General features: G+C 44.1%; 1 protein-coding gene and 1 long non-coding RNA gene across 9 annotated transcripts; one reads left to right on the top strand and one right to left on the bottom strand.

The window, feature by feature from the left end:
* On the top strand, positions 1-24433 carry LOC109891138 (beta-1,4 N-acetylgalactosaminyltransferase 1-like). 8 transcript variants are annotated; one of them, XM_020483463.2, is made up of 13 exons: positions 17-319; positions 12668-12760; positions 13047-13269; positions 13415-13591; positions 13906-14012; positions 16096-16133; positions 16245-16425; positions 16564-16656; positions 16742-16929; positions 17151-17291; positions 18710-18853; positions 20741-20978; positions 21513-24433. In XM_020483463.2, exons 3-13 carry the CDS (start codon positions 13055-13057, stop codon positions 21728-21730), a joined length of 1740 nt encoding a protein of 579 aa, XP_020339052.1. In that variant the 5' UTR covers positions 17-319; positions 12668-12760; positions 13047-13054; the 3' UTR covers positions 21731-24433. The 8 variants fall into 8 exon arrangements, with proteins under 8 accessions (XP_031681066.1, XP_031681065.1, XP_031681068.1 ...); XM_020483462.2 differs by having other exon boundaries at positions 18-319; positions 13000-13269; XM_031825206.1 differs by having other exon boundaries at positions 1-319; positions 16245-16656.
* On the bottom strand, positions 15555-17953 carry LOC116374211 (uncharacterized). Its single transcript, XR_004210042.1, has 2 exons — positions 17785-17953; positions 15555-17498 (listed from the first exon to the last, which is right to left on the bottom strand). It is a non-coding gene; the product is annotated as an uncharacterized LOC116374211 (long non-coding RNA).
* Positions 24434-25920: the final 1487 nt, after the last annotated feature.

Raw genomic sequence — 25920 nt, forward strand, 5'->3', positions numbered from 1 at the left:
CCGTTGGATATGCCTTTGCATGAACCTTCATGCAATTAAATTCGATGCATGCATTCTGCTGCGATTCCAACGACTGGCCGCTCGTGGCATCGCTCTTGCGTCTGTTTTACGAGTCTTGGCGGAACAGCCTAGCGTGGGCGCACAGCACTGTGCTGCATGCAGGGGGATGAAGCATATCATCTATCGGAATTAACAGTGCTACTGCCGGATTCACATAAATGGAATGTAACCAGATTTGTAACAACATTATTTTACGCATGCATTATAAGTATATTGGTGGCAATTTCAAAAGGACAATCTGATTGGTGGAGACGTTAAGGTACGATTTATTTTGAGGTTATAATATTCATGAAAGGCCTTTGATTTTCTTATGATGGATTATTATTGAGAATTTTATCAGTTGCATTCCCATTTAACTCGAAACAGTCATGCAAATAGATAATTGTTTCAAAGCATTTATGCACATTATATGCCATATAGAGGCTTTGATTCAGAATAAGATATATCCTAATTATATCTTGTTAAATATCATTAGAGGCGTTGGTGACCTTTTACGAGTGTATTGCTGCCATATTTAATTTGTATTGAGAAAATATACATTATAATAAACAATTATACCTGTATCATTTGTCTACGTGCACCAACCGCACCCGGTCAATTCAGAGGCCTCTGAGAAAGGCTGAATCATTTATCTCAATTCTGTCCATCGACGTGCTTTGACCTGAAATTGGTCCAGATTTGATTAGATCTGAATGACAACATAGTGCGTTTTTCCTAGTTTGTGCAATGGATTGCATCATAGGAAATATAACGGAGCGCAAGGATGAGATGCTCACACATAAGCCTGTCGATGACTGCAGTAAATAAATTCTAAATTGTTACGGGTCCTGGAAAGGCTAAATAAGCATTATACACATTAGTCGGGAGGGACACAGACAGCGCTATTAGACATGGCGCTGGCAAGGATACAGGCTACAGCCAACTCACATTTTTTCATCCAACTCTTTGATTCTGTAAATTCCATCGACTATTATAGCCGACCTGTTCTTGCGTTTGCATGTAAACGTTTTTGTTTTTTTTGACAGCAGTGGCTTCTTCCGTGGTGTCCTCCCATGAACACTATTCTTGTTTAGTGTAGGCTCGTCAACAGAGATGTTAGCATGTTCCAGAGATTTCTGTGAATCCTTAGCTGACACTCTAGGACTCTTCTTAATGAGCATTCTGCACTGTGCTGTTGCAGTCATCTTTGCAATACACTGTGAATGCTTAAATGATGTATTCAATACAGACAAGAAAAAATACAATAATTTGTGTGTTATTAGTGTAAGCAACCTGTGTTTGTCTATTGTTGTGACTTAGGTGAAGATCAGATCAAATGTTATGACCAATTTATGCAGATATCTAGGTAATTCCAAAGGGTTCACATACTTTTTCTTGCCACTGTATGTACATGAAGGAAGGGTGAAGTGACTAGGCATCAGGATAGATAATAATAAGAGTAGAATAAAGTACAGACTAGCAGCAACAAATGATGAGTGTAAAAGTGTCAGAAATAGATGTGACCGATGTGAAATGGCTAGCTAGTTCGCGGTTTCAATCGGGTGAGGTAACTCTCTCTGAGACTTGAAGTAGTTGTTCCCCTTGCTCTGCAAGGGCCATGGCTTTTGTGGCGCGATGGATAACGATGCTTCGCGGGTGACTGTTGTCTGTGTGCAGAGGGTCACTGGTTTGAGCCCGGCGAGGGGACGGATAAAAGCTATACTGTTAGATAGAGGTGCTGGATGTCTGGGAGCTTGGCCCCAGTGATGTACTGGGCTGTCTGCACCACCCTCTGTAGCACTTTGCGGTCAAGGGTGGTGCATTTGCCATACCAAGCGGTGATGCAGCCAGTCAATATGCTCTCGATGGTGCAGCTGTAGAACTTTAGAGGATCCGAGGGCCAATGCCAAATCTTTTTGAGGGGGAAGAGGTTCTGCCGTGCCCTCTTCAAGACTGTGCTGGTGTGTGTGGACCATGTTCCGTCCTTAGTGATGTGGATGGGAGCACAGAGCTTCCTTCAGGCGCTTGAACCCCGCTTCGGTCTCGTCCCCGTCCATTTCACTGTTTTCGGGAGGCAGGCCCTGGTTAGAACGGTAAGGGGGGATGCTATAGCCACAAAGTTGGGGATAAACCGGCTGTAGTATCCTGCCAATCCCCGGAAGGACTGGTGCGTGTAATGGGCCAGTCACGTACCGCATGGACCTTCCTCTCCTGGGGCTTGACGTTCCCCCGTCCGAACAAATAACCCAGGTACTCAACCTTTTGAGCACTAGCTTGCATTTCTTGGTGTTTGTTGTCAACCCAGCTTGCCTGAGCGAGTCCAGCACCGCCAGTTTTGGCACCAACACCATGCGCTGTGGGACTCTTCAATGACCCCCATCCTCAGCATAGCCTTCACTTCCTGCTTAACGGCCTTCATTCGGGCCTCGGGGATCAACTTTGGCCTCTTTTGTACCGTATCCCTGGGCGGGGTGCGAACATGGTGATCAATGATGGTCGTGCGGCCCGGCTTTTCGGCGAAAACCTGCTGTATTCCGAGCAAATGGCGTCAACAGAGATGGTTGCCTCACTTCAAGTCCTTAGGAAACTATGCAGTATTTTGTTTTTTTTATGTATTATTTCTTACATTGTTACCCCAGGAAAACTGAAGTCTTATTACATACAGCCGGGAAGAACTATTGGAAAAAAGAGCAATGTCAACTTACCAACATTAGGACCAGGAATATGACTTTCCCGAAGCGGATCCCCTGTTTGGACCACCACCCAGGAAAATGGATCTAATCCCAGAAGCCGACCCAAAACAACGGCGCCGCAGAAGGGACAGACGGAGCGGCCTCCTGGTCAGGATTCATAGACGTGCACATTGCCCACCGCCCCTGAGTATACTACTCGCCAATGTCCAGTCTCTTAACAACAAGGTAGATGAAATTAGAGCAAGGGTTGCCTTCCAGAGAGACAACAGAGATTGTAACATTCTCTGTTTCATGGAAACATGGCTCTCTCGGGATATGTTGTCAGAATTGGTTCAGCCACCGGGCTTCTCCATGCATCGCGCCGTCAGAGATAAACACCTCTCTGGGAAGAGGAAGGGCGGGTGTATGCTTCATGATTAACGACTCATGGTGTAATCATAACAACATACAGGAACTCAAGTCCTTCTACTCACCTGTCCTATAATTACTTACAATCAAATGCCGGCCATATTACCTCCCAAGAGAATTCTCGTCAGCTATTGTTATGGCTGTGTGCATTCTCCTCAAGCAGACACAACGACGGCCCTCAAGGAACTTCACTGGACTCTATGTAAACTGGAAACCATATATCCTGAGGCCACATTTATTGTAGTTGGTGATTTTAACAAAGCAAATTTAAGAACAAGGCTACCTAAATTCTATCAGCATATTGATTGCAGTACTCTCAGAGATAATACACTCGATCACTGCTACTCTAACTTCCGCGATGCATACAAAGCCCTCTCCCACCCTCCCTTCAGCAAGTCCGACCATGACGCCATCTTGCTTACTGTCTTATAGGCAGAAACTCAAACAGGATGAACCAGTGACTAGAACCATGCAACGCTGGTCTGACAAATCGGAATCAACGCTTCAAGATTGTTTTGATCCCGCGGATTGGGATATGTTCCGGTCAGCCTCAGAGAACAACATTGATCTATACGCTGACTCTGTGAGTGAGTTTATAAGGAAGTGCATTTGTTGATGTTGTACCCACTGTGAATATTAAAACCTACCCTAACCAGAAACTGTGGATGGTGGCATTCACGCAAAATTGAAAGTGCGAACCACTGCATTTAACCATGGAAAGAGGTCTGGGAATATGGCTGAATATAAACAGTATAGTTATTCGCTCCGCAAGGAAATCAAAGAAGCGAAATGCCGGAACAGGGACAAAGTGGAGTCGCAATTCAACGGCTCAGACACGAGACTATGTGGCAGGGTCTACAGGAAATCACAGACTGCAAAAAGAAAACCAGCCATGTCACGGATACCGACGTCATGCTTCCAGCCAAACTCAACACCTTTGCCCGCTTTGAGGATAATACAGTGCCACCGTTGCAGCCCACTAACAAGTACTGCACCCCCCCCCCCCCCCTCTCCTTCTCCATGGCCGACTAGAGTAAAAAAAAAATCATAAATAATGTGTTAACCCTCGCAAGGCTGCTGGCCCAGAGCATGTGCAGACCAGCTGGCTGGTGTGTTTACGGACATATTTTTTAAATTTGTTTATTTCACCTTTATTTAACCAGGTAGGCTAGTTGAGAACAAGTTCTCATTTACAACTGCGACCTGGCCAAGATAAAGCATAGCAGTGTGAACAGACACCAACACAGAGTTACATATTCAATCGCTCCCTATACCAGTCTATTGTCCCCACATGCTTCAAGATGGCCACCATTGTTCCTGTACCCAAGAAGGCAAAGATAACTGAACTAAATTACTATCACCCCGTAGCACTCAGTTCTGTCATCATGAAGTGCTTTGACAAGCTAGTCAAGGATCACCTCTGCCTTACCTGCCACCCTAGACCCACTTCAGTTTGCATACTGCCCCAACAGGTCCACAGATCAAATCAAATCAAATGTATTTATATAGCCCTTCGTACATCAGCTGATATCTCAAAGTGCTGTACAGAAACCCAGCCTAAAACCCCAAACAGCAAGCAATGCAGGTGTAGAAGCACGGTGGCTAGGAAAAACTCCCTAGAAAGGCCAAAACCTAGGAAGAAACCTAGAGAGGAACCAGGCTATGTGGGGTGGCCAGTCCTCTTCTGGCTGTGCCGGGTGGAGATTATAACAGAACATGGCCAAGATGTTCAAATGTTCATAAATGACCAGCATGGTCGTATAATAATAAGGCAGAACAGTTGAAACTGGAGCAGCAGCACGGTCAGGTGGACTGGGGACAGCAAGGAGTCATCATGTCAGGTAGTCCTGGGGCATGGTCCTAGGGCTCAGGTCAGTTGAAACTGGAGCAGCAGCACGGCCAGGTGGACTGGGGACAGCAAGGAGTCATCATGTCAGGTAGTCCTGGGGCATGGTCCTAGGGCTCAGGTCCTCCGAGAGAGAGAGAGAAAAAGAGAAAGAGAGAATTAGAGAACGCACACTTAGATTCACACAGGACACCGAATAGGACAGGAGAGGTACTCCAGATACAACAAACTGACCCTAGCCCCCCGACACATAAACTACTGCAGCATAAATACTGGAGGCTGCGATAGGAGGGGTCAGGAGACACTGTGGCCCCATCTGAGGACACCCCCGGACAGGGCCAAACAGGAAGGATATAACCCCACCCACTCTGCCAAAGCACAGCCCCCACACCACTAGAGGGATATCTTCAACCACCAACTTACCATCCTGAGACAAGGCCGAGTATAGCCCACAAAGATCTCCGCCATGGCACATCCCAAGGGGGGGCGCCAACCCAGACAGGATGACCACATCAGATGATGCAATCGCCATCACACTGCACACTATCCCATCTGGACAAGAGGAATACCTATGTAAGAATGCTGTTCATTGACTACAGCTCAGCATTCAACACCATAGAACCCTCCAAGCTCATCATTAAGCTTGAGGCCCAGGGTCTCAACGCCGCCCTGTGCAATTGGGTCCTGGACTTCCTGATGGGCTGCCCCCAGGTGGTGAAGGTAGGAAACAACATCTCCACTTCACTGATCCTCAACACTGGGGCCCCACAAGGGTGCGTGCTCAGCCCCCTCCTGTACTCCCTGTTCACCCATGACTGCATGGCCATGCACGCCTCCAACTCAATCATCAAGTTTGCAGACGACACTACATTAGTGGGCTTGATTAACAACAATGACAAGACAGCCTACATGGAGGAGGTGAGGGCACTTATGTACATAAGGTATTTATGCTTTATATTGTTAATAAATTAGCAAACATTTCTAAAAACCTGTTTTCGCTATGTCATTATGAGGTATCGTGTGTAGATTAATCAGGAAAAAATTAAATTTAATAAATATTTAGAATAACGCTGTAATTTAATACAATGTGGAAAAAGTCAAGGGGTCCGAATACTTTCTGAATGCACTGTATCTGTAAGTTTGTTTGATGCAGGCTATCTAATATAGATAGATATATGTTTGAAAAATGTTAGAGAAATAATTAGTACCCAACCCAAGTGACATGCATGAATGTTTAGGGCACTAATACCTTTGTATTTTACCCCAATTTCGATATTGTCTCATCACTGTAACTCCCCAATGGGCTTGTGAGGCGGAGGTCAAGTTATGCGTCCCCCCGAAACATGATCCGCCAAAACACACTTCTTAACACCTGCCCGCGTAACCCGGTAGCCAGCCGCACCAATGTGTCGGAGGAAACACCGTTCAACTGACGACCGTTCAACTGATGCCTGCAGGTGCCCAACGCTGGGCCAATTGTGTGCCGCCCTATAGGACTCCGGATCACGGCTGGTTGTGATACAGCCCGGGATCAAACCCGGATCTGTAGTGATGCCATTAGCACTGCGATGCAGCGCCTTAGACCGCTGTGCCACTCCAGAGGCCACTAAAACCTTTAATAGTCTTAATTAAAATATCCATCCCTTATGAAAACGGGAGTTGCTTGGACACAAGCATTAGGTTCTACACAGTGGGAACTCTTGCAGGTCGCACCCTCTCCCTACCCCATATACACACTCTCCCTACCCCATATACACACTCTTCCTACCCCCTACACATACTCTCCCTACCCCATATACACACTCTCCCTACCCCCTATACACACTCTTCCTACCCCCTATACACACTCTTCCTACCCCCTACACATACTCTCCCTACCCCATATACACACTCTCCTTACCCCCTATACACACTCTTCCTACCCCCTTACACATACTCTCCCTACCCCATATACACACTCTCCTGACCCCCTACATACACTCCAACCAAATGCATCAGTACAGCTATAGTCTGAAGGGAAATCAGTGTCCTTGTCACGCCCTTTTTATTCTCTATTTTGGTTTGACTAGGGTGGGCGTTCTATGTTCTTTTTTTCTATGTTTTTGTATTTCTGTGTTTTTGGCCAGGTATGGTTCTCAATCAGGGACAGCTGTCTGTCATTGTCTCTGATTGAGAACCATACATAGGCAGCCTGTTTTCCCACTTTGGGTTGTGGGTAGTTGTTTTCTTTGTCTGTGTTTCACCATACAGAACTGTTTCGATTTTCATTGTTTCACTTTGGTTATTTTGTATTCAGTGTTCAGTTATATTTTATTAAAATGGACACTTACCACACTGCGTTTTGGTCCAATCTTTCATACTCCTCATCAGATGAAGAAGATCGTTACAGTCCTCTGTGATAATGATCACATAAATAAATGACCAGTAGGTGGCTGGTTACTGTATATGACATCATTGGTCTCCATGTCAAAACATTGTTGTGGCTTTCATAAAGTAAAAATCTTGAACTAATATCTGACAAACGTAATTGTCAATGAAATGCACCTGACTTATTTATCTGCATTGAAAGTGCACAAATAGGTTTGAACTGTTTTTAATTTGATAGACTATATCTATTTTTGGGGATTGTACTATGCTTAATGCAAGGGGTCAGGCTACTTACTTTACAGTCCTTATGTATATAATAAGTAAGACGGTACCACAAAGTAGGAATATTTGCATGTCCTTTGTTTGAATGTGAACGGTGCAACGTTGTACTATTGTTTAAAGCTACACTCTGTAAGATGTGGATATCCTCAAAGAGTGGGTCACCAACTAAGACATAAACAATGGTGCAAATGTATTCCATGACCATAATATTTTTACATGCAAATAGTACATGATTTCTATGAAACAGTATGTAATGCTCAATGAATGAAATTCCACATGAGAGCAACATGTTTTCTGAACACGAAACTATTTGTTATTTGGTTGTGATAAAGTACATAACATAGGTGTAGTAATCCCATGAAGGTATTCTTGTTATATTCTTCGAAATCAAGGTGCATATCTCATTATTAAAAATACTGGAAAACTTGGTAACATAGTTCACCGCCACAGACATGATAGTCTGACAGACGATTATGACTTCCGAACCTCATATGAACCAATTAAATTAGGCTTGTATGGCTGTGTTTACACAGACAACCGAAGAACCCAAATCTGATTTTCTTTCGATATCCATTCTTTTTTTCTGACTGTCCACACCCAGTTTTACATGTGACCCATATCATATTTGCACATTCACACTGATGTATCCTCTGAAGTAGTACACAGACACAATGCTTATATCCTTTCACTGTTCCTTTCAATTTTAGGGTGGTTGTCATGAAAACGGCAGGGTGCTAAATAAAAACACTTCAGAGCAAATAAATCTGATCTGAGCGTCCAGACAGCGGTCGCATTTGGAGGATTGGGTTTGAATCAGAATTCGTATGTACATACAGTTGAAGTCGGAAGATTACATACACCTTAGCCAAATACATTTAAACTGAGTTTTTCACAATTCCTGACTTTTAATCCTAGTAAAAATTCTCTGTCTTAGGTCAGTTAGGATCACCACTTTATTTTAAGAATGTGAAATGCCAGAATAATAGTAGAGATAATGATTTATTTCAGCTTTTATTTCTATCATCACATTCCCAGTGGGTCAGAAGTTCACATACACTCAATTAGTATTTGGTAGCATTGCCTTTAAATTGTTTAACTTGTGTCAAACGTTTCGGGTAGCCTTTCACAAGCCACAATAAGTTGGGTGGATTTTGGCCCATTCCGCATGACAGAGCTGCTGTAACTGAGTCAGGTTTGTAGGCCTCCGTGCTCGCACATGCTTTTTCAGTTCTGCCCACAAATCTTCTATAGGACTGAGGTCAGGGCTTTGTGATGGCCACTCCAATACCTTGCCTTTGTTGTCCTTAAGCCATTTTGCCAAAAACTTTTGAAGTATGCTTGGGGTCATTGCCCATTTGGAAGACCCATTTGCAACCAAGCTTTAACTTCCTGACTGATGTGTTGAGATGTTTCTTCAATATATCCACATCATTTCCCTCCCTCATGATGCCATCTATTTTGGGAAGTGCACCAGTCCCTCCTGCAGCAAAGCACCCCCACAACATGATGCTGCCACCCCCGTGCTTCACGGTTGGGATGGTGTTCTTCGACTGGCAAGCCTCCACCTTTTTCCTCCAAACATAACGATGGTCATTATGGCCAAACAGTTCTATTTTTGTTTCATCAGACCAGAGGACATTTCTCCCAAAAGTACAATATTTGTCCCCATGTGCAGTTGCAAAGCGTAGTCTGGCTTTTTTATGGCGGTTTTGTAGCAGTAGCTTCTTCCTTGCTGAGTGGCTTTTCAGGTTATGTCGATAGACTGTGGATATAGATACTTGTGTACCTGTTTCCTCCAGCATCTTCACAAGGTCCTTTGCCCTTGTTCTGGGATTGATTTGGACTTTTCACACCAAAGTACGTTAATCTCTAGGAGACAGAACGCGTCTTCTTACTGAGCGATATGACGGCTGCGTGGTCACATAGTGTTTATACTTGCATACTATTCTTTGTACAGATGAACGTGGTACCTTCAGGCATTTGAAAATTGCTCCCAAGGATGAACCAGACTTGTGGAGGTCTACAAATTTTTTTCTGTGGTCTTGGCTGATTTCTTTTGATTTTCCCATGATGTCAAGCAAAGAGGCACTGAGTTTGAAGGTTGGCCTTGAAATACATCCACAGGTACACCTCCAATTGACTCAAATGATGTCAGTTAGCCTATCAGATGTTTCTAAAGCCATGACATCATTTTCTGGAATTTTCCAAGCTGTTTAAAGGCACAGTCAACTTAGTGTATGTAAACTTCTGACCCACTGGAATTGTGATACAGTGAATTATAAGTGAAATAGTCTGTCTGTAAATAATTGTTGGAAAAATGACTTGTGTCATGCACAAAGTATGTTAACAAGAAATTTGTGGAGTGGTTGAAAAACGGGTTTTAATGACTCCAACCTAACTGTATGTAAACTTCCGACTTCAACTGTACCTGCATTTACACAGGCAGCCGAATTCTGATATTTTTTCACTAATTGGTCTTTTAATCAATCACATCAGATCTTTTTCAGAACTGATCTGATTGGTCAAAATACCAATTAGTGAAAAGATAATCAAAATTGATCCACCTCTGTAAAAGCAGCCAATTGTAGATGGTATAAATCTGATGTCAAAAGATCCAAATCCATGTGTTTTTTTTCTTTCTGTTTATACATTCGGGAAAATATCAGACAGGTATCAGATATGCAAATAAGGCTGTGTTTAAACAGGCAGTCCAATTCTGATCTTTTGCCCAATTATTGGCAAAATAATTGTATCTGATTGGTCAAAAGACCAATTAGTGGCAAAAAGCTCAGAATTGGGCTGCCTGTGTAAACGCAGCCTATAGTGGGGCAAAAAAGTATTTAGTCAGCCACCAATTGTGCAAGTTCTCCCACTTAAAAATATGAGAGAAGGTTGTAATTTTCATCATAGGTACACTTCAACTATGACAGACAAAATGAGATTTTATTTCTCCAGAAAATCACATTGTAGGATTTTTAATGAATTTATTTGCAAATTATGGTGGAAAATAAGTATTTGGTCAAAAACAAAAGTTTATCTCAATACTTTGTTATATACCCTTTGTTGGCAATGACAGAGGTCAAACATTTTCTGTAAGTCTTCACAAGGTTTTCACACACTGATGCTGGTATTTTGGCCCATTCCTCCATGCAGATCTCCTCTAGAGCAGTGATGTTTTGGGGCTGTTGCTGGGCAACACGGACTTTCATCTCCCTCCAAAGATTTTCTATGGGGTTGAGATCTGGAGACTGGCTAGGCCACTCCAGGACCTTGAAATGCTTCTTACGAAGCCACTCCTTCGTTGCCCGGGCGGTGTGTTTGGGATCATTGTCATGCTGAAAGACCCAGCCACGTTTCATCTTCAATGCCCTTGCTGATAGAAGGAGGTTTTCACTCAAAATCTCACGATACTTGGCCCCATTCATTCTTTCCTTTACACAGATCAGTCGTCCTGGTCCCTTTGCAGAAAAACAGCCCCAAAGCATGATGTTTCCACCCCCATGCTTCACAGTAGGTATGGTGTTCTTTGGATGCAACTCAGCATTCTTTGTCCTCCAAACACGACGAGTTGAGTTTTCCCAAAAAGTTCTATTTTGGTTTCATCTGACCATATGACATTCTCCCAATCTTCTTCTGGATCATCCAAATGCTCTCTAGCAAACTTCAGACGGACCTGGACATGTACTGGCTTAAGCAGGGGGACACGTCTGGCACTGCAGGATTTGAGTCCCTGGCTGCGTAGTGTGTTACTGATGGTAGGCTTTGTTACTTTGGTCCCAGCTCTCTGCAGGTCATTCACTAGGTCCCCCCGTGTGGTTCTGGGATTTTTGCTCACCGTTCTTGTGATCATTTTGACCCCACGGGGTGAGATCTTGCGTGGAGCCCCAGATCGAGGGAGATTATCAGTGGTCTTGTATGTCTTCCATTTCCTAATAATTGCTCCCACAGTTGATTTCTTCAAACCAAGCTGCTTACCTATTGCAGATTCAGTCTTCTCAGCCTGGTGCAGGTCTACAATTTAGTTTCTGGTGTCCTTTGACAGCTCTTTGGTCTTGGTCATAGTGGAGTTTGGAGTGTGACTGTTTGAGGTTGTGGACAGGTGTCTTTTACACTGATAACAAGTTCAAACAGGTGCCATTAATACAGGTAATGAGTGGAGGACAGAGGAGCCTCTTAAAGAAGAAGTTACAGGTCTGTGAGAGCCAGAAATCTTGCTTGTTTGTAGGTGACCAAATACTTATTTTCCACCATAATTTGCAAATAAATTCATAAAAAATCCTACAATGTGATTTTCTGGATTTTTTTCTTCTCATTTTGTCTGTCATAGTTGAAGTGTACCTATGATGAAAATTACAGGCCTCTCTCATCTTTTTAAGTGGGAGAACTTGCACAATTGGTGGCTGACTAAATACTTTTTTGCCCCACTGTATATGTCATAATCAGTTGGTGAACTATTGTGGGTGTGTCTCTGCAGCTGTAAACTATGAATTCTGCTTCAGTGATAGTCATTGAGACCCCTGAATTCACTGCAATTGTGTCAGAAGTGGAATGTCGCTACAGTAGATGCATATTGCAAAGGAAGGGGATAGATTACTGAACTTGCTACAACCTTGAGCGATCTCTCGTGCCTGCTTTAAAACTGAGTCAATAGAATTGTTTGATTATCTTAACACTGGCAATTGTCATGAAACAAGTCACCAACCAGACATGTTTGTTATCTCCCTTGGCTCTCATTGTTGTACTTAAATAGAGCCTTCTTTCCCACTAGACTTTGCTCAGCATTTATCTGCTGTTAACACAACCGTCATCACTACCATTCATTTAACAGCTCCATCATAAAAGGCCATCATATCTGCTAAAAATCCTTACCTTTGCTGTACCTGCATGTTGCAGTTTCCTCCCCTCTAGATCTATTATTTTTTTGACAAACATTCATATTTTTCACTTGTCCGTTAATACCTTGCTCTTGGAAATTAGAAGTTACTTCAGGTATCCTACTGAATAAACATAACTTATGTGTTATTATTTACAGATGGGGAAAGTCCTTAGCTGTTCATTATGGGATTTTGGGGGATCCACTGGCCGACAGGAGATGCCTTCTCTCTGAGTGGATACAGGCAGTAGGGTATGATTCCAGCTGTCTTTTACTGTAATGGATGCCAGACATGTTTTTTCTGTTGCATAACAAATTCAAGTTGTTTAGAAAGTGTTAAATCAGATTTCATGTGATACTGTAAGCTGCCATTTACTGTAGCTGAAGATAACCGAATCATGGCAGCGTTCAATTCATCCAGCAATTGGGCTAATCTTGTCACCTCAGATATGGTCACATAATGTTGGACTTTTTCTTTGCCGCCCAAGCAGGTGGTGACCGCAGCACCTCTCCTGTTTGTCCTTGTGTGCTGTGACAGTTTTTAGGATGCGTTCCTTAAGGAAGACAGTGTTGTTGGCCATCGTGGCGTCTGTGGTGTTGGTGATGGCCCTCCTCCATTCTTGGCCCACCCGGGCTTACACCACCGTGGATGTCTGGCAGAGACCAGGGCCTGCAGTAGAGAGGCACTTGGAGGAGAGGTTCCCAGAACCAGACCACAGATCTGCCAACATCCCCTATCGCGTGAAGGAGAGTGTTGCAGGGTCAGTATTTGATATAAGACCTTTGAATTTATTAATTGTTTTCTATCTTTGATATTCTGATTCAATAAGCTGATGATGTGGTGGAAATCATGTTTTATTGTCATTTCATTGATGAAGTCTTATCATCCCTTTCGTCTGTCTCCAGTCTGTTGGCACATAACGGGTGTGTGTGTGAAGGTGAGAGTGGGGGCATGAACCTGCCCTTTGCCCAGCTGCTGTTCCCACGGGTGTCGGCCCACCCCATGCACACTGCATTTGAGGCTTCTGAGCTGGAAGAGATGAAGAAACGAAGGGCCAAGGAGTACCAGGGCTTCCAGATGAGGTGAGAGCAAAGGACTGTACACCAGCACAAAACTGAAAGGGAAGGACTTCCCATATATCATCGTAGGTTGTCCTTACTCTAGGGGAAGTTGCTGTGTTTGTCATTTCATGTGACTAAATACCAAGCTTTGACATTCTTAGGTTTAGGTTAAACTTGCTGTAGGTCTTTTGAACAAACAAGATGATGTCATTGGGTTAGGCTCAACATTACCCAGTTTTTTAAACATATAGGCCAAATAGGGTTCACGAGGCTTTAGTCTAGCTGTAATAGCTTTGAGTACTGATTATTAAACTGGTGTGTATCTGCCCCTACAGGTCTCAGACTCCTGCAGATATGCTCATCGTGGCTGAGGCCAACAATCCTCTGCAGTACCCAACACAGGGAATGGAAGTACGGCCACTCAAAACCATCCTCATCCCAGGTCTGACCCATAACAGAGATTAGTTTAATTGTACCTTGACATACATTGCATTCGAAAAGTATTCAGACCCCTTGACCTTTTCCACATTTTGTTACGTTACAGCCTTATTCTAAATTGGATTAAATAAATAAAAATCTAATCAATCTACACACAATACCCCATAATGACAAAGCAAAAACAGGTTTTTAGAAATGTAAAAAAACGGAATGCTCTGTCAGGTTGGACGGGGAGCGTCGCTGCACAGCTATTTTCAGGTCTCTCCAGATGATTGATTGGGTTCAAGTCCAGGTTCTGGCTGGGCCACTCAAGGACATTCAGAGACTTGTCCCGAAGCCACTCCTGCGTTGTCTTGGCTCTGTGCTTATGGTCGTTGTTCTGTTGGAAAGTGAATCGTCACTCCAGTCTGAGATCCTGAGCACTCTGGAGCAGGTTTTCATCAAGGATCTCTCTGTGCTTTGCTCTGTTCATCTTTCCCTCAATCCTGACTAGTCTCCCAGTCCCTGCTGCTGAAAAACATCCCCAAAGCATGATGCTGCCACCACCAGGATGGTGACAGGTTTCCTCCAGATTTAACACTTGGAATTCAAGCCAAAGAATTCAATCTTCGTTTCATCAGACCAGAGAATCTTGTTTCTCATGATCTGAGAGTCTTTAGGTTTCTTTTGGCAAACTCCATGCGGGCTGTCATGTGCGTTATACTGAGGAGTGGCTTCCGTTTGGCCACTACCATAAGACCTGATTGGTGGAGTGCTGCAGAGATGGTTGTCCTTCTGGAAGGTTCTCCCATCTCTGGGGCTCTGTCAGAGTGACCATTGGGTTATTGGTCACGTCCCGATGCTCAGTTTGGCCGGGCGGCCAACTCTAGGAAGAGTCTTGGTGGTTCCAAACCTATTCCATTTAAGAATGAGGGAGCCCACTGTGTTCTTGGGGACCTTCAATGCTGCAGAAATGTTTTGGTACCCTTCCCCAGATCTGTGCCTCGACACAATCCTGTCTAGGAGCTCTACGAACATTTCCTTCGACCTCATGGCTTGGTCTTTGCTCTGACATGAATGGTCAACTGTGGGACCTTATATAGACAGGTGTGTGTCTTTCCAAATCATGTCCAATTGATTGGAGTCCCCCTGTGGTGAATTCAGTTAAGTTGTAGAAAGATCTCAAGGACGATCAATGGAAACAGGATGCACCTGAGCTCAATTTCAAGTCTCATAGCAAAGGGTCTGAATACATGGTATTTTTTTTAAAATATAAATTAGCAAGAATGTCTACAAACCTGTTTTCACTTTGTTGTTATGGGATATTGTGTGTAGATTGATAATCCATTTTAGAATAAAGCTGTAACGTAACGAAATCTGGAAAAAGAGAAGGGGTCTGAATAGTTTCCGAATGGACTGTAGGTTCCTTGATATTTAAAACCTCATTTGTAATGGAAACCTGGCAATAACAGGCTAAATCTACTGCTCACCCAGAGCTGATTAGTGAAGGTGCTGGAGCCAAAAGGCAAAACTGGAGAAACAGGAACAAGTCTCTGCACACTTCTAGTCAGATGCACATTTCTTTTATTGTGGCTGAGCTTTCAGTCAGCTTCCTTCATCAGGAAACCTGGCAAAATAGGGCAAGCATACAAATACAAGTGTAATTTTATCAAGTTACCAATTGAGGGAGACTGTCCTATTACAACAATGTTAAAAAGAAGGAAAAACCCAGCACACCGGTAATCTTGATGCTGATCTTATTCACCAATATTCTGGTCTCAATCAATCTTCATCAGGGTATTTGGAGGTAAAACTCATTGTCTTTTAACGTGACAGACAATAGGTGTTCTAACAATATAACACTAGTATTACTACGGTGTTAGTACTATTATTGCAACCACTGACATCTACTTTCTATACCCTTACCACTATTACTACCATGATAACCTACTGCACTGTATGGCTGTTTTAGAGCAGAGAATAGTGTTTTGTTGCACAACAGAGAAATAGTGTTTACTCCAGCTGACAATTGATGTAGTGAATTTGGATTGGATAAACATCCAACACCTTCATCAAATATGCCAGTAAATTGATGCATATGTTTTCAGGACTTGCAGTACAAGACCATCCCAGAGAGCTGTACACAGTAAGTAGACCAATAACATTTGGTTTGAGTTATTATTTCCAATACTATTCCATTTGTCTGGTCCTTGTCTACTTTGTTCTCTGTCTCCCTCTTAATTTTTTTCTTTCTCAGGTCAACTTCACCTCCACCCTGGGAACGTTAAACGTGGCAGCAGAGGTTGAGGGGGTAAAGGTCAAAGGTGACGGGGAGATGCACATGACCCTGACCAGCAGCCTGCTGTCCAATTTGAACCGGCAGCTACAGTTTGTCACCTATACCAACACACTGTTCCACCCTAGTACAGCAGACACAGGTGAGGCCAGACACACCTGTCCTTCTGCTGTGTACTACTTATTTCTGTGTTGTGTCCATTATCAAAGTCCTATGCCAAATAACATCTGTCAAATATTAGTGGTAATGAGGTTGGAAATACTCTTGCTGTGTCTTTCAGTGCAGTTTGAGACAGAGGGTCACCAAGCCATGTTTACTATCAAGGTCCGTCATGGTGTAACTCCAAAACTCTACAACACAGGACCCAAAGGGGGTATGTCGACAAATACAACGGCTGACTGTATCTGTCACAACCGCACAACACCCTAACTTTTTGTCTCTCTCTGTTCCCCTTCTAGAATACAACATCAGTGCCCTTGTTACCATAGCAACCAAAACCTTCCTGCGCTATGACAAGCTCCAAGATCTCATCGACAGTGTGCGAAAATACTATTCCACTGTCACCATAGTAATAGCTGATGACAGTGAAAACCCAAAGATGGTCTCTGGCCCCTACATCGAACATTACATCATGCCATTTGGAAAGGTTTTTTTTTAAACACTACTGCCTCTATTTGCAAGTAAGGGATGGGATACAGTGTACGTGTACCTGTCAGGTCAAAAATGTGTCTAACACTATCATTGTTTGCTTAAATGATTCTTGACAGATGACCTTAAGTGAAAAAGTACTGTCTGTGATTTTCTTAGTTGTCCTTTCGCTTCTGCTTCCTCTTTCCCACATCCTGTTCTCTGTGTCACAACAACTAGGGCTGGTTTGCAGGACGGAACCTAGCTGTTTCCCAGGTGACTACCAAGTATGTGCTGTGGGTGGACGATGACTTCATCTTCACGGCCAACACCAAGCTGGAGAAACTGGTGGACGTCCTGGAGAGGACTACCCTGGACCTGGTGAGGGGGCACAGGCATTGCCATACTGTATTGTAGACCTGGGTTCAAATATCACATGAAATCGTTCAAATACTTTGATAGTTAGTTCCAATAATTCAACAATGGTCCACTTTCTATGCAACAGTTGAATCCAGTTCAGAAGCTTTTCTCACTGGGATTTACTCTGCAAAGCCAAAAACAGCACCTACACGATTCACCACATTCCATCTTGGGTAGCATGAGGAAACATAATCAACATTTCAGTCATTTTGCCCAACAGACACAACTTATTATGAGTTATTAAATGAAAGTTTAAAAATAATTTTGAATTACAGCACATCATGAAAAGACTATTGAAATAGATTATGTTAGCTGTCTTCTGAAGATGAGGAGGAGGCATTCCTTGCTAGCCACATCCAGTCTATCATCTCACAAATGCGATAACATTGCCTTTAAAAGCTGCATTGTCTACAAGCGTGATAACATTGAATCCCAGGCCTTGTTTACTACTTACAGAAGAAAACAATCTCTCAACAGACTCTTCCGTTCTCTCATCCTCTCTTCTTCACTGAACCGTACAGGCATATTCTTGCTCTGTAATACATGAACACCACAGCAATATTAGTCATGCGCGTGTGTACAAACTCACACAAACACGCACACATGCAGGCATGGATACATGCACGCCGCACACACACACACGTCACACATGCACACAATCCTAGCACAAAAGCCACAAAAGCTGACACCCACACATAAGGCTTGTAATGAATGATCTGTGTGTTTCTGTTTGAGGGTGAAGGGTGTTTTGTCTGGAGCCTGAATCCCGCTCAGAGACTTACTGTGTGCTCTGGGAATAGAATAGACCTCTTGTGTACCATAGACTGTGTTAGAGGAATTCTAAATTTTTGTAGCCAAAACCAAATTCGCACTCTCTCTATTTCATTAATGAGTTGTAAATTCATTAATTATGCATGAAATAGAGCGAGACCAGTCTTAAAAGTCAGGTAACAGCGTTTAATTCAAGTGAGTACTGACCAAAAATACAAAGAACCTTATATTTTAAAGAGAGAACATAAAATGAAGTCATCAGTTTCTCACATCCTCTCCGATCCACACAATAGCGCAGTTGTCTTCAGGTCTGGAGCTGTCTTCTACTCCACTCATAAAACAAACATTCCAATCTGTCTAAAATATAAACCTTTCTCCACTAATGGAACATCAAACAAACATTCTTATCTGTGTGAAAAGCTATACGCCCTCCTTCTCCCTTTCCCACAAGGTACAGACAGACAATTAATTTGTTTTACTTACATTTTCAGTAACAGCTTAATCAAGAACCCATACATTTCATACCATAGCATAATATTATTAAAATAGATGGTTCTAATTTAAATGTATACATAATTAATCATTTCAACCATAATTTCCTCCAACAGACTGGGACTCCTACTCTTGAGAGGGGAGTCTATGGGTTACACATGTCAGCAGCTGGTCTGCTGGACACTTTGAATCCCTTCTTTCTTCGGACCCCAAAAGCACAGACAGACAAACATGGACCGGAGATACTTCTCTGTTTTCTGGTTCTTATTTTAGTTTTGTCTGTTTATTGTGTCCTTTGGAAAGATGACGTGATCAAGGATCCAACTGTTTCCATCGGTTTCCCTCTGATTTCGTATATCAAATCACTACAGCATGCACTCATTATCAACTTCAGTCAGACAATTGGAAGTACCCCTAATGTTTGTTTTGTACACAGTATACAGTGCATTCGGAAAGTATTCAGACCCCTAAACTTTCCACATTTGGTTAGGTTACAGCCTTTTTCTAAAATTGATTAAATAACAAATTGCTAATTAAAAAATTCTAATAATCAGAAATCCCCTATTTACATAAGTTTTCAGACCTTTTGCTATGAGACTCAGGTGCATCCTGTTTCCATTGTTCATCCTTGAGATGTTTCTACAACTTGATTAGAGTCCACCTGTGGTAAAATTCAATTAATTGGACATGATTTGGAAAGGCACACACCTGTCTATATAAAGGTCCCAATGTTGACCGTTCATGTCAGAAAAAAAATCAAGCAATGAGGTTGAAGGAATTGTCCGTAGAGCTCCAAGACAGGATTGTGTCGAGGCACAGATCTGGGGAAAGGTACCAAAAAATGTCTGCAGCATTGAAGGTCAAAGTGGCCTCCTTCATTCTTAAATGGAAGAAGTTTGGAACCACCAAGACTCTTCCTAGAGCTGGCCACCAGGCCAAACTGAGCAATCGGGGGAAGAAAGGCCTTGGTCAGGGAGGTGGCCAAGAACCCAATGGTCACTGACAGATCTCCAGAGTTCCTTTGTGGAGATGGGAGAACCTTCCAGAAGGACAACCATCTCTGCAGCACTCCACCAATCAAGCCTTTATGGTAGAGTGGCTAGACAGAAACCACTCCTCAGTAAAAGGCACATGACAGCCCGCTTGGAATTCTCCAAAAGGACTCTGACAATGAGAAACAAGATTCTCTGCTTCTTCTGATGAAACCAAGATTGAACTCTTTGACCTGAATGCCAAGCGTCACGTCTGGAAGAAACCTGGCACCATCCCTATGGTGAAGCATGGTGGTGGCAGCATCATGCTGTGGGGATGTTTTTCAGGGGCAGGGACTGGGAGACTAGTCAGGATCGAAGGAAAGATGTACGGAGCAAAGTATAGAGAGATCTTTGATGTAAACCTGCTCCAGAGTGCTCAGGACCTCACACAGGGGTGAAGGTTCACCTTCCAACAGGACAACGACCCTAAGCACACAGCAGGAGTGGCTTCGGGACAAGTCTCTGAGATGTCCTTGAGTGGCCCAGCCAGAGCCCGGACTTGAACCTGATCGAACATCTCTGGAGAGACATGAAAATAGCTGTGCAGCGACGAACCCATCCAACCTGACAGAGCTTGAGAATAAGAGGATCTGCAGAGTAAAATGGGAGAAACTCCCCAAATACAGGTATGCCAAGCTTGTAGAGTCGTAGCCAAGAAGACTCAAGGCTTTAATCACTGCCAAAGATGCTTCAAAGTACTGAGTAGAGGGTCTGAATACTTAAGTATTTTTTTATTTGTAATAAATTAGCAAAATAGTCGAAAAACCTGTTTTTGCTTTGTCATTATGCGTTATTGTATATAGATTGATGAGGGGAAAAAACGATTTAATCAATTTTAGAATAAGGCTGTAATGTAACAAAATGTGGAAAAAGTCAAGGGATCTGAATACTTTCCAAATGCACTGTATGTTCTTTGTGTGTATGTGTGTCAGAATCAGTTAATGCATTCTTTATATGCACATTTGTATCTGTGTGTGTGTGTGTGTGTGTGTGTGTGTGTGTATGTGTGTGTGTGTGTGTGTGTGTGTGTGTGTGTGTGTGTGTGTGTGTGTGTGTGTGTGTGTGTGTGTGTGTGTGTGTGTGTGTGTGTGTGTGTGTGTGCGTGTAATTTAGGTGGGTGGTGCAGTGCGGGAGGCCACTGGCTATACTGCTACCTACAGGCAGACCATGTCCATTGAGCCAGGGGAGGAGGAGGGTGACTGCTTGCATATGCGGAGGGGCTTCCACCACATCATCCAGGGCTTTCCAAACTGCGTAGTCACGGACGGGGTCATCAACTTCTTCCTGGCCCGCACAGACAAAGTCCAGCAAGTGGGCTTTGACCCTCGTCTGGCCAGAGTGGCCCACCTGGGTGAGTACAGACCCAAACCCCAGCACCACACAGAGTGTGCCTGTCCATAACATCAGCTGTACCAGTAGTCAAATGTAGTTGGTGCTACGCGGAGCCTGCACCTGTACCTTATGAGTCCAAAGAGGAGTAGGATAGAAAGTAGGATAAGAGTACCCTAACCCTAGCTTTGTGTCCACATCCCAATTCCATCCTAACCCTAAACCCTAATCTTGGCATAACTTGTGTTCAACCCTGGCTCAACCCTGATCCAAAACCCTCCAAATAGGGCACCTCCATGTCCGAATTCACAATTTAACCCCTGAGCTGCACCATCTACATTTGGAAGAAAGTGATATAGGTAACAGATCTTCAAAACCAGTCTGAATAGTAATTCATTCATTATGTATCAAAAAGCTCAAGAAGGGAACGAAATAGCTTCTTCTCAAATGTTTGTTAGTTGCGTTTGTACATATAAATTGTGTGATACTTTAAGTTCCCTTAGCATAAAAACTAACCTCTTTTCTTTTGCTCTTGACCCCTTGGTTCTTGTCACAGAGTTTTTCATCGATGGCCTCGGCTCACTTCATGTGGGATCCTGTGATGATGTCATCGTCAACCACGCCACCAAGATCAAGCTTCCCTGGGTCAGCCAATCAGAGAGTGACAAGACGTATGCCAAGTTCCGCTACCCACCAGCCTCTTCGGATGCCACACACACCAAAAACGGCCTCCTCTATTTCAAGAACCGCTTCCAGTGTTTGACTCACAATTAAATGACCTGTTTTTTTAACCTGTCGTTTCTCCTCTCGTTCAAGATTCATGCTCTTTCTGAGTTGCCAAAGAAGCTCTCGCCCGATGTGTCCAATCGGATAAGATTTTAAACAACCACATTACACACATCCCCTTGAATATCGACCTTGCATGTTTCACTCTAGAGGGATTGCCATTCAAACAGAGCAAAGCTGTCATTTCTCTTAACTTAATCATAATTTCTCTTCAGTTGTGTACTCTTGATTGTAAACTCAAGGTTGAGATCATATTAAGGGATATATGTGCGTTTTGTGCCTCAAATCTTATCTGACGAGTCGCCACCGAGTCCTTTTGTTGAGGAAAGAGAACAAAGACATGCTGAATTAGCCTTATGCCCTCACAGGACTAAATGAGGTGAACGAGTTTCCATACTGTTATGAAGAGATCAGAGGTATGTGTACTCTGTCCTTCCCTTTGCACTATACAGTTTGAGCTGGACTGAGCTCTAAGGGTCAGACAAATGAGGATTGTGGGGACCAAGGGGGACTGAGGATGGGGATTGACAGTCATTCAGTAGAGAGGACACGTCTCAGCATGTGACAACCCCTTCAGAGACACAACGCATGGGTGCTCCCTTTCCAACCCCAGACAATGAACGCATTCAAGACTCTAAATATGTGGCTAATTCTCCCTGGTTGTCTGTGCCAATGGTTTCCTAGGTGGTTTGGTGTTGAATGATATATTTTGTTTGAAACCTCTGTGTCGCCCTTGACTGGCCCATGCTTGAGGAGAATGATGCTCATCCATCTGGTCTGGGATCTAACCCAGGAATAATATCCCTGTTTCACCTGGTCTAATGCATTCTGTCTATCTAGGGTCGATTCCACTCTGTTTTATACTCCAAGCATCATAATAAGGAATGCTTCTATCCATGCACGCATTTGAATGGGAGGGGAGATTAATTGCATTTTCATATGCTACCTCGAACAGAAGGGTTAGTTTAACCAAAGTGCATGTCTCTCTATTTCTTTATCAATTCTACATGGAAATAAACACACACTAATAGAATAATGGCAATAATGGCACAGTTTGAGTTTAGAGAGTTGAAACGCTGTAAGAATGAGTAGAACACCAAAGGAAATGGTTGGAGAGACACAATGTTAGGATAACACATCACAGAGAGATGATATGAATGATAAAGTAAGGGTCACAGTCACACCGAAGTACCAAGGCAGAAAAACATTTTATACTTACAGTTCCTCTACCATACAACCTGACAGCAGGATCACATAATGTTATTGTGTGTCAAGACCACTAGATGGCACCCTTGCATCAGAATAGTGTTTTCTAAAATCAAACAACAAATAGTTTTTGTTATAAATAGTTATCAAATACCCCAAGGTGCCAGTGATACATTAGATAGCTTTTTATTTGATCCTTTTTGAATAGAGGAATATTTTAAAACAGATACAATTTTGGGTGATGCCAGATTTAGATTTGTCTTTCCTGAAAGGGGATATTTAACACTAAGTGAGATCTCAGTTCAATTGAACCTTAATTGCAGTAGCTCTTCCATCGGAATCTATGACTAATACCAGCTAGACTCCCCAAGCAGATGCTTCCCGTTTTCAGAATGAGAAGTGTTCTGCATGTGAGTAGGGGCAGTAGTTTGTCAACAAAGACACTGCTTAATGATAGGTTTGATTGAATTCCATTCTCTGAAGGGATTAGTTGAAGGGATTTGGACAGTGATTTCCATTGTTCAACTGATGTTGATGTCACCTTAGAACCACAGGTCTGAGTCTTTCCAACCTGACGACTATCATCACAACAACCTTCTGCATTATCAGACTGTTTTCGTTTAAACATGATTATAAAGTCTCTGATAAAAAAATACAGCTGGTGTATGGTACTGTGATTTCTTAGGCAACATTTAAGAGGGTGTTCTGGTGCAGTGGTTCCCACTTATGGGTCACTGCATGAGTCCAGGTGGGTTGCAGGATGCAATTTTTTTGTGCATTGTTACAAATTATTACTATACAGTAAATTTCTTAAAATTGGTCACATCCCACTGCACACACACTGGTTGAATCAACGTTGTTTCCACGCCATTTCAATAAAATTACATTGAACCAAAGTGGAATGAATGTTGAATTGACATCTGTGCCCACTTAAAGGCTTTGGAAAATAGTTTTTTTATGAATACATTTTGTACTCTTCTTTGAAGTGGGTATGTTTTTTCATCGCTCAGACCTTATGGTGGGTCGCAACTTTTTTTGCCGTTACTACTATTAGCCCAAAGAAACGCATTTAATAACAGATTCAGTACATGGAACAACAGATAGTCCCCCCAAAAAGTGTCTGTCCTATATCTGAGTGTCACGCCCTGACCTGAGTATTCTTTGTTTTCTTTATTGTTTTGGTTAGGTCAGGGTGTGACATGGGTGATGTATGTGTTTTTGTACTGTCTAGGGGTTTTGCAGGTTTATGGGGGTGTTTATATATGTCTATGGTTGCCTAGATTGGTTCTCAATTAGAGGCAGGTGTTTATCGTTGTCTCTGATTTGGAACCATATTTAAGCAGCCATCTTCTTTGGGTATTTCGTGGGCTATTGTCTATGTGTAGTTGCCTGTGTCTGCACTCGTTGTCATAGTGTCACGTTAGTTTTGTTGTTTATGTTTAAGTGTTCTTCGTGTTCTTCATTCATTAAAAGAAGATGTATTCACATCACGCTGCGCTTTGGTCTCCTCACTACGACCATCGTGACAGAATAACCCACCTTAAAAGGACCAAGCAGCGTGATTGGGAGGAACAGCGCTTAATGGAGAAATGGACCCGGGAGAAGGATGAATGGGTAACAGCCTGGGAGGAGATTGAGAGTTGGGCGATCGATCCAGGAAGAGTGCTAGAGCCTGCATGGGATTCTTTGGAACAGTGCGAGGAGGGATACAGGAGAATGGAGGAACGCCGAAGATATAAGGGTACACGGCTAGCACGGAAGCCCGAGAGGCAGCCCCAATATTTTTGGGGGGAGGGGCACACGAGGAGATTAGCTAAGTGAGCCAACTCCTCGTGCTTACCGTGGGGAGCGTGTAACTGGTCAGGCACCGTGTTATGGTGCGTGTCTCCAGCCCGGTACCACCAGTGCCGGCACCACATACCAGGCCACCAGTGCGCCTCCAGGATCCAGTACTCCCTGTTCCTCCTCCCCGCACTCACCCTGAGGTGCGTGTCCCCAGCCCGGTACCACCAGTGCCGGCACCACGCACCAGGCCACCAGTGCGCCTCCAGGGTCCAGTGCTCCCTGTTCCTGCTCCTCGCACTCACCCTGAGGTGCATGTCTCCAGCCCGGTACCACCAGTGCGCCTCCAGGATCCAGTACTCCCTGTTCCTCCTCCCCGCACTCACCCTCAGGTGCGTGTCCCCAGCCCGGTACCACCAGTGCCGGCACCACGCACCAGGCTTATAGTGCACCTCGGCAGTCCAGTACGCCCTGTTCCTCCTCCCTGCACTCGCCCTGAGGTGCGTGTCCTCGGCCCAGTACCACCAGTGCCGGCACCACGCACCAGGCCTACAGTGCGCCTCACCAGTCCAGAGCGTCCGGCAACAGTACCCAGTCCAGAGCGTCCGGCAACAGTACCCAGTCCAGAGCGTCCGGCAACAGTACCCAGTCCAGAGCGTCCGGCAACCTCCTACGACGGGCCGCAGACCGGAACCTACCACGACGGGTCGCAGTCCGGAGGCTACCACGACGGGTCGCAGTCCGGAGGCTACCACGACGGATCGCAGTCCGGAGGCTACCACGACGGGTCGCAGTCCGGAGGCTACCACGACGGGTCGCAGTCCGGAGGCTACCACGACGGGTCGCAGTCCGGAGGCTACCACGACGGGTCGCAGTCCGGAGGCTACCACGACGGGTCGCAGTCCGGATCCGCCAGATTCTCCCTCCAGTCCGGATCCGCCAGAGTCTCCCTCCAGTCCGGATCCGCCAGAGTCTCCCTCCAGTCCAGATCCGCCAGAGTCTCCCTCCAGTCCGGATCCGCCAGAGTCTCCCTCCAGTCCGGATCCGCCAGTGTCTCCCTCCAGTCCGGATCTGCCAGAGTCTCCCTCCTGTCCTGAGCCGCCAGAGTCTCCCTCCTGTCCTGAGCCGCCAGAGTCTCCAGCCAGCCAGCCAGGAGCCACCAGAGTCTCCAGCCAGCCAGCCAGGAGCCG

The sequence above is a fragment of the Oncorhynchus kisutch genome, linkage group LG5 (assembly GCF_002021735.2).
Source record: "Oncorhynchus kisutch isolate 150728-3 linkage group LG5, Okis_V2, whole genome shotgun sequence".
Classification (NCBI taxonomy): Eukaryota; Metazoa; Chordata; class Actinopteri; order Salmoniformes; family Salmonidae; genus Oncorhynchus; species Oncorhynchus kisutch.